The sequence below is a fragment of the Hypomesus transpacificus genome, chromosome 1 (assembly GCF_021917145.1).
Source record: "Hypomesus transpacificus isolate Combined female chromosome 1, fHypTra1, whole genome shotgun sequence".
Classification (NCBI taxonomy): Eukaryota; Metazoa; Chordata; class Actinopteri; order Osmeriformes; family Osmeridae; genus Hypomesus; species Hypomesus transpacificus.
This window is the reverse complement of record NC_061060.1, coordinates 8,778,260-8,788,248: the sequence shown is the minus strand read 5'-3', so window position 1 is coordinate 8,788,248 and position 9,989 is coordinate 8,778,260. Positions and strand designations below refer to the sequence as shown.

At 43.4% G+C, this 9,989-nt stretch overlaps 1 protein-coding gene across 1 annotated transcript in view; it reads left to right on the top strand.

Annotated features, from left to right (window-relative positions):
* The first annotated feature begins 5,249 nt into the window (after positions 1 to 5,249).
* glra4a (glycine receptor, alpha 4a) overlaps positions 5,250 to 9,989 on the top strand; it is a 29,377-nt gene continuing 24,637 nt past the window's right edge. Inside the window, exon 1 of the mRNA XM_047021351.1 lies at positions 5,250 to 5,504. Coding sequence (XP_046877307.1) covers positions 5,437 to 5,504 — 68 coding nt within the window. The 5' untranslated portion in view covers positions 5,250 to 5,436. The remainder of the gene's footprint in view (positions 5,505 to 9,989) is intronic.

The following is a 9,989-nucleotide window of genomic DNA, read 5'->3' as shown; positions in this document are numbered from 1 at the left end:
TTTATGTCCTTCCACATCCTTAGTCCTGACCTGTTACATTCAGCTGTGAGGTTGTGTGGTTGACAGCCTGTACGGTAACAGATAGGCAGGGATGTCTTAGATGAATGTTTTCAAAAGGGTGGCTGACCCCAAAAATAATCAGTTCATTCTGACAAGTTACAGTGTTCTCTAAATTGGTGTTGGTTGTCTGGTATTGTTCCGGGGAAGTTCAACTGACTGTTTTGTATACGTTCACATCTTATAGTATGAAGAGCTTTTACTATCAATGTTTGACGTACAAATGAACTTCCTTGTCTGAACAGTTTAGATTCAACTACATTAGATACAAATATTCAGATCCAGCAACATCTCTGAAAACTTGTACAAAAGATTCCTTAATGAGGCAGTGTTTAGCCTTTAAATTCAGGTGAAATGAGAAACTCCCCTCCAGGAGATCACGGCTAAATCACCCAACTAAAACCCTATTCAACCCACTGTGAGAGGAGCTTTCTCCATCACATTTGCACTATTGTCGAAAGATCCTCTTTGGCATCTTGGCTTCCCACTAGTACTCTGAGCCAGACTTTTCCTGGCTGCTGGAGAAACACCTTAGAAGGGGAGAACGTGATCTGCTCTGTCTCATGAAGGAGAAAAGAAAACATAGTCCAAACACAAAAATAACCTATATGTGCTCCGCAGCACTTTCATTTCTCCTCATTAATCATCCTCGCGATTTTTTCTCTCCAAAAGGTGACACATTGTTTCAGTCACATATGTATATGGGTTGTCATTTGCTCCGTGTCAGCCTTTTCACTTTGTCAGTGCCTGTTGACATTCTTTGGGATGGCTTGTCTGCTTTGGCTGCCTGCAAGATTGAATGAATGCTTTAGGCTTGCAAACTCATGCCAGCGTCTGTCCCTTTGAATAATGCTTTTACCATCCCCACACGGAGACCAAGGGAACGTCATCTCTCTGCATTTACGTCTGCTCAGGGGAGAGTTCCCTGCTTGTTCTCCACACGCGTTAATCAAATGATACAAACATTAAGGAGAGGAGAGCACTTTTGCTTTCGAGAGTTTGCCGCCAGTCAAGGTTTTTGGAGTTCAAAAATGTGAACAGGCGAATGAGGAAAGGCCGGAAGGATTAGGTTGAACAGAGGGATTTCCATCTTTATGTATGAGGTACTTAGATATGAGCACACACGTTCTTCATCGGATGGAAGGGCCTGTCTTTGAACAGGCTGCCCTGCGTACCTTTTCAAATAGAACGTTATTACATGGAACAAACGGGTCGCTTCGCAAGTCTGAGCAAAACATATGGCAAAACCTTCCATTAAGGTTGCATTAATGCCCATGTGACTACATGGCCATACCTATACTAACAATATTGTAGTTACATAGGAAGCGCTATATTTACACCTCATTTCAGTTGAGCAGAACAAGTTATTACACAAGTGACACTTTGAATGGGGGAGGTTCTGCTTTCCAGGGGTGCATGGGTAGCATTGATCTTGTTTTGCTGGTCCAACTTTCAACTAATTAATGTACCCTTAATGCAAAGTGTTGCCAAACATACTTATTTCAGTATACTATACTGCATGGTATCAGATTACTGGTCAATTTTATATCCCACCAGGTTCTACTATTGCATTTAAACCTGCCATAGATATATTTGTCCAACTAACCAAAGTCTTGACTAATAACAAACTTACCATCTCACATTCCATTTGAACAAACTGATGTTCAATTGGCAACTTATATTTTATTGTATATTTTATTTTAATTGTATTCCACTTAGTATTGGTAGTACTCCACTTAGTGTCGCTAGTTTATGTATCATTCCACTTAGTATTGCTAGTTTATGTATCCTTAGTATAGTTAGACCACATTTAAATTTAAGATTCCTATATGTTTATTGTATGCACCTCCCTGCCAAAGCAAATTCCTTGTCTGTGTAAACATTCATGGCGAATAAATCCATTTCTGATTCTGATTCTGATTCTGTTCTTTTGTTCTATTGATTATTTCACATGAAGAAACCAGATATGTTCCTCCATATATCACCATGGCAACAACAGTCTATAAAAAGGAGAATCCATTATAAGACTATTATTTCAATGTCTAAAGCTTTTACCTTTTCTGGATGAAAAAATAAAATAAAAACAAGACTTTGTAAATACAAAAAAGATAAATACCATCCATAAACGTAGGAATGAATTACATAAGAAGCTAGCATGAGAATTGTAAGTGAAAAATCTACCTCAACCCTCCACGACTACACAACAATGGTAACAATTAAAGATAAATATATCCGACGTTGTTGCAGTGTCAGTTTCCTAAACAGTGTGACGATAATCGCCTCTTTAGGCAATGTACAACATGGATCGGTGCACAAAGCCTTTTGTATCAAGCTGAGGGCGTCTACAGAAGGTTATTTCGCCTGCTGCCTGTGGAGGAAGAAGGAGGGGGTAGCCCCAGACAGAGGAATGGCCCCAGGTCAGGATGTAAAGACCCAGGATGGGCTTGTGTGCCAATCTCCGAGGATGCAGCAGGTCCCAACCCTGCCAGGTATACTGAGCCAGCTTAGACGCCGTCCCCGCCGCTAATGGTAGACGCAGCACCCGTGAAAGAAAAGAGCTCAGGGCAGCTCAGAGAGGAGAAGCATCACAGACATCCTGGGTAACTGAGCTGGGATCTAACCACACTCTGTGGTGAACCAGAAGGTAGGTGTGTTCAGCAGGGGCAAAGTGAATCCATTTCATTGGATTTCTTTTTACATGAGAGGTACGAGAGTTCGTTCTGCAAAGCACAAGAATGTTTGGTTATATTGAGAGTTGTCGAAGTCGACTTTCCATTGGTTGGTACAGGTACTGTATGTGTGGTTGAAAAGGCCTTTGAGAGGGACGGGCAGACACAGCTGGAGAGAGACCTTTCGTGACTGCTTCACATTACATCTGACGGGAAGGCTGACAACAGAGGTTGATCATAGAGGTTGGGTGTCCTCTTCTACTGTAACAGTAGCCACAAACAATGTCAAAAGGTTGTCACTGCTATTTATTTACATACTTGGGTGAAATGTGTTCCTTCGAATCTCTCGGACTTCTCCAGAAGTCAACATGAACATAAAAAGCAAAGGCATGGAACTAAGTATTTTTTTCTCACATCAAGCGATGCAGATGCAAGTGCAACCAGTTTGAAAACACCAGAAACCCACACCAATACATTCAATGTGTTAACTTCAAAGTTGGGAACATATTCTATATTCAGCTCTGCTCCGTACTTTCTGGGGAGCCTCCCAGCAAGTGGTGGCATGTGCTCCCAGCCTCCTCCAGGCACAGGTCAGGAGAAACACTAGACACATAGCATGAGCGAGGAGGCAGACTGCTGTGATGGGAGAATTCCCCATTTGATTTGTGGCCAAGCCTCTTCAGCCAATACGACAGGGATGTCACGGGACGTTGACATCCGTCTATATTGGGTGAGCGCTGCTCTCTCCCGTCATGTTTGTCTCGGGTGTGTGTGACAGATGGATCCGCCACCCTGGCTGTCAGCACCCCTGTTTGGGTGCTGTCCGCCAGCCAGCGGGCGAGGCGTGCGAGCCCCAGCCTCAGCTCCAAGCTGGCTAGGAAATGATGCTGTCAGTTCCGCGTTTGATAAGTGTTGCTGCTAACAACGTGCTTTTCCTCCTATCCCTTCCCTCCTCCCTCAGTCTTTTATGTCGTTCTTCTCTAATTCTGCTCCACCCCACCCGTCGCCGCCATGCATGCAACACCAGCCCCCCTCTCTTCCCTCGTCTAGACCATCCTTACATTTCCTATTTCTCTCCCTCTGATGTCACCTCCACTCACACAGCCCCCATCCCACCCTCCAGTCCTCGCTGCCCTCCATCCCAGCTAGTTACCATGGTTTCAGCTGTTGGCCAGAAGAACCAGCTGATGCGTTATGGGAGGGGCAGTCCGGTGGGTGGTTGTGGTTTTGTCAGAACGTGCAGCATCTCAGCAACCAGGACACTCCACTGGTCAGCAGACATGGACACACATTGTGATGCTTAGAGCATTCTTCAGTTCAGACGCTGAGGCGTCTTCCTGCCCCTCTCCTGTGTCTTCTAGAACCCCCCGAGATGAGGGTTTCTGGCAGCACTAAAGCATCTTGTCCAAAGAAATAAAAAAAAGCTTTGTTTTCTTCAAGAATATGTATTTTCACAGAGAGAGAAAAGAGAAAGGGAGAGTGAGACAGACAGACAGAGAAAGGCAGAAAGGGAGAGAGAATGACAGGGAGAGACGGAGAGAGAGAAGAAGAAAGACAGAGAAAAACAGGGCACAGTCGCTTTGTGATTGCCAGCTTTATACTTCCAAGTCACTCATGGGAAAGAATGTCATGCATCTTTAATAAGATGGCTTCAGAGCAGGAGGAACAGGGAGATAATTGTAAAAGGTGAGGATGTAATCTGCCGTGTTGCACTCCCCAACAGATTAAAAAAGAACAAGACCTTTATCTTCTTGACTTGGGTAGCTGGGGTGTGCCATGCACGGTCCGCTGGGAAGACGAATGACTGGAACCGAGGCGATTTGATGGTCAGGCCCATGAGTGATGTGTTATGTCGCGCTCTCTTCTTTTCTGATCTCCAGTTTACTAAACCATTAATGCTCCCGCGGAGCCTCCCTCTCTCTGTTTGTGCTCCCTCTCTTCTCCTCAGTGAATGTTCTAGATCAGTCACATTCAAGTTGAGGTTAGTCTCGGGTAATGGCATCAGTAAGGGAAGATTATTGTGAGATTGGAAAGGAGCCTTTTATATTTGCTGTTATTTGTTATTTAAGTTATTTGATTAAGAAAATGACACTCTTTCTTCTATACTGATGTTTACATACCCTGCAGTCCATTTTAAACTAGTATGAACAGATATCGACAACTATTCCTTTATCGGATCCAACACAGAGAGAAATAACATCTCAGCTCTCCAACAGTCAACCTGTCTGCACGATAAACTAGTCTTTCCCATCCCCGAGACTCCATCCTCATCCTCTCCATCCATCTCCCTCACTTGAAGCTAATTGCGAGTACATCGCAACTATCATAAAAAGGGGGACTGGCCCTTTAAATCCTCCCCCTGTTATAATTCCTGGAGCGAGCAGCTGGCCATAAAAAAGAGCGAGAAAGAAGAAGAAAAGCACAGACTAGCCATCTAAAACACAAACACATTGACACAGGCACATGTCCACTGACATACTGACCACTCCTGCTCACACAAGTAAGGGAAGAGGCTATTCTGGATCTGTACAGCCCTGTGGACTTGGTGGGAGGGGAGGAGAAGTTTCTCCAAAGACAAGCTTGGATCACTCTGCAAGACGATGCCTTCCTCTTGCCTAGTCTCCCAAGCAGCTCAGTGGATTTGGTAATTCCTCAGATTATTTATTTCAGCAAGTTTTTTCAGAGGGACTGAGAGAGACTGATCCAGAGAATGCTCCCACAAGTCATAAGGATTCTACATGTCTTGTCTTTTTGCTTTTTCCAAGGAGGCTTTATCAGGTAAGACACACTTGATTGTTTATTAATTCTCTCTCTCTATTGGATTGCGAAGTGGCTGGAAGACAAACGTTACATTTCCTTTCTGTCCCTTTTGTGGTGACACTGAGGTTGGTCACATTTTGATGAGGAACATTTTTTCTGTTTACTTCTGGTCTTTAAGTACAACTTTAAATCTCACAGCATGTGAACACACTGAAATGTCAACTTGAAAAGCAAAAGACCTCTCTAGAAGCTTAAATGTCACAAAAAAATTAAGAAGCTAATATATTACCCACAGAAACCAGAACTGCCTTAAAGACACACACTCACAAACAAGGATACTTCTTGAAGGTACTGACCTACACCTCCTCCTCCATGTGTAATCTCTGACTCAATCCAAACTTTTTGTAATACCTCTACAGATAATTAAACATTTATCTGCTGAAGTCTCACTTTACCGGTGAATAAACTGTTTTAGATGAACGCACAGAAAAGGAATCTGCACTGACCTGAACTACCTGTGGAGTAACCAGCTGCGATACACTTCTTTGCGAACGGACACAGTTGTTTATTGTGCATGACTGCCATGCGTTTAGCTCTAATTTTAATTATTGTGTGAAAAAGTCCTGTGCACCCGTCCGTGTTTATGCTGTGTGTCTGGAGTGACAGACACAACAGTCACACCTCTCCTCCCCTCGCTCACTCTCCGCTGCTTTGCTCAGTCTGCCCGTCTGCCCCACCTTCTCCGCTTCCCCCCTCTCTAAATCTCTCGCTTCTCTCTCCCTCCTTTCTTTCTTGCTCGGTTTCTCCATATCTTCTTCCTCACTGCCTTCTGCCTCTCTCACTCTTTCTCTCTGTATGTCTCTCTCTCTCTGAATGTCTCACCCTTTTTCCTCCGTCTTTCTCTCTGCATCTCTCTCAGAATGTCTCCCCCGTTACTCTCTCTCTCTCTCTCCATAGTTTTGCAGTGAACGCTTTCCCTATTTCATGCCCTGTCAACCCCAGGTGTGAGCAGAAAAGGAATTAAGATCTGCATAATCCCAGAGCCTCCACTGTGTGAACCCGGGGTGAAGAGAGCAGCGCTTAGCCTGAGGAGCACTGAGGGGACAGGACCTCCTCAGAGAAATCAGCAGAGAGGGGGGGTGTAGACACAGAGAAAGACAGGTGTGAGTGAGTGAGAGAGAGAGAGAGAGAGAGAGAGAGAGAGAGAGAGAGAGAGAGAGAGAGAGAGAGAGAGAGAGAGAGAGAGAGAGAGAGAGAGAGAATAAGAGTGAGAGTGAGAGTGAAAGCAATGAATAAGAGAGATAAAGGGTTTTGGGAAAGAGGGCAACGGAGAGAGGGGGAGAGAAAAGAGGAAATGGGGCAGAGGTGTAGGAGGAAAGAGAGGGCAGAAGGAGAGGAGGAAGAGGACACTTCGAGAAAAGGAAAGACAGAAAGGTGGGTTACAGTATAGAGAAACATGACATACTAGGCATAGAGAGGGTGAAACAAAAGAAAGGAGCAGTTAAAGAATGTAGTGGGAATGGGAGCAATATAAACGGAAATGAAGACAGATTTGTGGGGGCAGGAAGCCATAACCCTTCCAGACATGGGGGCAGAGAACTGTGGAGGGCCAACATGGTCACTTAGGGACTGACAACCCAGGACAACTAGACAGCAGGGTTCAGTAAACCATTTGTGATATAATCGCGAGGATGGACACATTAATAATGTGTGTGCTTGTGTATCTACATGTTTCAGAATGCTAACGGCACAAGTCTGAAAATGTAAAGTAACTATGAATTGCAGCTGAATCATTCTAAAAACAATTCTAAAATTTCTTAACAAAAAAAGACCCTTGTCGAGGAGGAAAATGGATTGACTTGACTGATACATTTTATTAACACGTTGAAATCTTCTGTATCTGACTCCATTTCAAATTACACGGGAAACATTGAGATCTGTCAATATTGTTAAGAAATGTTCAAATAACAAGAGAGAGGCATGAAGGAGTAGAAACACACTCATTCAAAAACAGAGACAGACACACAGATAGAGGAGCGAGACATACACAGATGGAGAAAGCACACTGTACCTCAGATAATCACCAGAAGATCATCGTAGTCATTCCATAGCCTAATCTGACAGCAAGAAAAAGAAAGAAAAGACAGAGAGAGTAGTAGGGAAAGAGAGCGAAAGGGACAGAGAAAGAGAGAAAGGGACTGAGAAAGAGAGGGAGAGAGAGCCACAATCTGAGAGACAGTGAGTGACCTAGACACACAATGCATACAAACAAAGCACACACACAACATATACTGTGTGTGTGACTGACGTGTATGTGTATATATAATAACCAATCTTAAGGTTATGTTAAAGTTTCCTTCGATCTTTCAACTAAATTTTCCATGTTTGGTTGATATTGTATTATCTGGTAACATTAATAGTATACCGACGTCCATAGTAATGATATGAATATTGTTTCTGTGTTCAGTGGTTGCACCGTTGCTTTGGCAATATGAACATTTGTTTCTTAATGCCAATAAAGCCAATTGAATTGAATTGAGAGAGGAGGGGTTGAGAGAGGGGGGGTTGAGAGAGGGGGGGTTGAGACAGAGACAGAGAGACAGAGAGACAGAGAGACAGAAAGAAAGATAGAAAGAAAGAAAGAAAAAGAGAGGGTGGGTGGGTGTTGGTGGGGGTTTCCCACTCAGCTCTGTTCAATCACATCACATGGCTCAGCAAGAGCAGGTGGAAAACGAGAGAGGACATTCATTAAATATGTACTGTACAAACACAAAATGGGGGTAGGGGGGGTGATTCAACTGGATGTTGACTAGTCAACATTGATTCCAGGGCATATTCTAAAATGGGTCAGCGTCTGAATTATGTAGATACACAAGGGTAACTTGGTCCAGTACGAAAAAGTAAACCCACACGGCTGTGGACATGTCAGAAGGAAAGGACGCTCCCAGTTCAGCAGTCATCCTTTGTCTTGGCCTTCACACAGAACACTTGCTTTGCATAGGTGGGTTTATTTTGAAATCAGGTCAGAAAACTCAAGACCAAGTTTGTCAGCCGCAAATACAAATGTCCATAGAGAACTTGACAGCTTAACTAGTCAGGTAACCTAGTTAGGTATTTCCTTCCTTCTTCGTTGAACATGCAACACAAAAACCTTCATCCAAAGTTACTTCAAAAGAACGGTCTGAAAACGAACATCGTTGACTAACCTTCTGTAAATAATTTAATTAAATTCTGATGGCTAGTCTCACTGGAATGTAAGCATCCTTTACAAAATGTTCCTCGAGGCAAAAATACAAAGAACAAACATTTTTTTCGGAGCAAGTCTGTCTTCAGTTTCCCTGAATCACAGCGCTACTGCAAAGAGAAAACTGCGTACCAGTAGGTCACATAAAAATGCAAAAACAACATTGTCTGGCTTATCAATAATTAAACGTACAAAAATGTGGTTTGAATTTGGTCTGTCACAGACACCTGGGACACATCATCTCTCCCTTTCTTTTCAAACCCCTTGAAAGTCCACTTCACTTCCCTGAAACAGAATGGAACAATGAAGAAATCCTGGGGTAGAGGAGGAGAGAAAGCCCATTTGTAATGCTCAAACGTTACTTAGTTTGTTAGTTAGTTAGTAAGTTAAATATTTTCATGAGAAAAACTTTTAAGCGCAGAGGAACAGGCGATTGTCCCACACCATGCTGACACAAGACAGGGCACACCAAACGGTCCCAAATTACCACTGAATTAAATAGAAAAAGAAATCCCATTTCAACATTTTATCAGACTCTACACAGCAATGAATTAGCAATGTCTGTTCATAAAATGAGACAGTCTATCATAATGAATATTCAATGTTCATCCTTGGAATGCTGTGTTGTCTAAGGCTGTTTGCCATTGGCTTATCTGAGTTCAATAACCAACTGTAGAGCCAGACAAAATCACTCCAGACTAATTTTGTACAAAACAAACAGACTTGCTTCTCCCTTCTATCAATATTTGTCTGTTTGCCTCAGTGCCTTTCAGCAAACAGTTGGGGGTTAAACAATGAATCAGGCAAACACACTTGGCCTAAGTTTATGCCGACAACACCACAAAAGTGGACCGCAACAAGGTTGTGACACAGATACTTCCTGTGCTTCAGTGGGGATATATGGTGCGAAGGTGACAGTTTACAGATGGTCTCTCCGGAGAGAGCCAGTGTGTTCGTGGCAGGGTTGACACCTTGGGCTGAGGAGATGTGACAGATGACTCTCTGCCTATTTCACTCGTTGCCGTGCATGACCTTTCCCTGTCTTGACGAGATGAAATGTGCATAGCAAGCTCCTTCGCCACATTTGAAGACTGAGCAAAACCCTGAGTGCTGCGGAGGTACTGAGATGTCAAGGTGCTGATAGGACTCCTTTTCAGGAAGTGATTTCAATTAACACCAAAGGTTCACGGTGACAATTTGATCACTTCCCTCTGTCGCAAACATCACAATGCAAAAAGTACAAAAACTCAGGTCTCCTA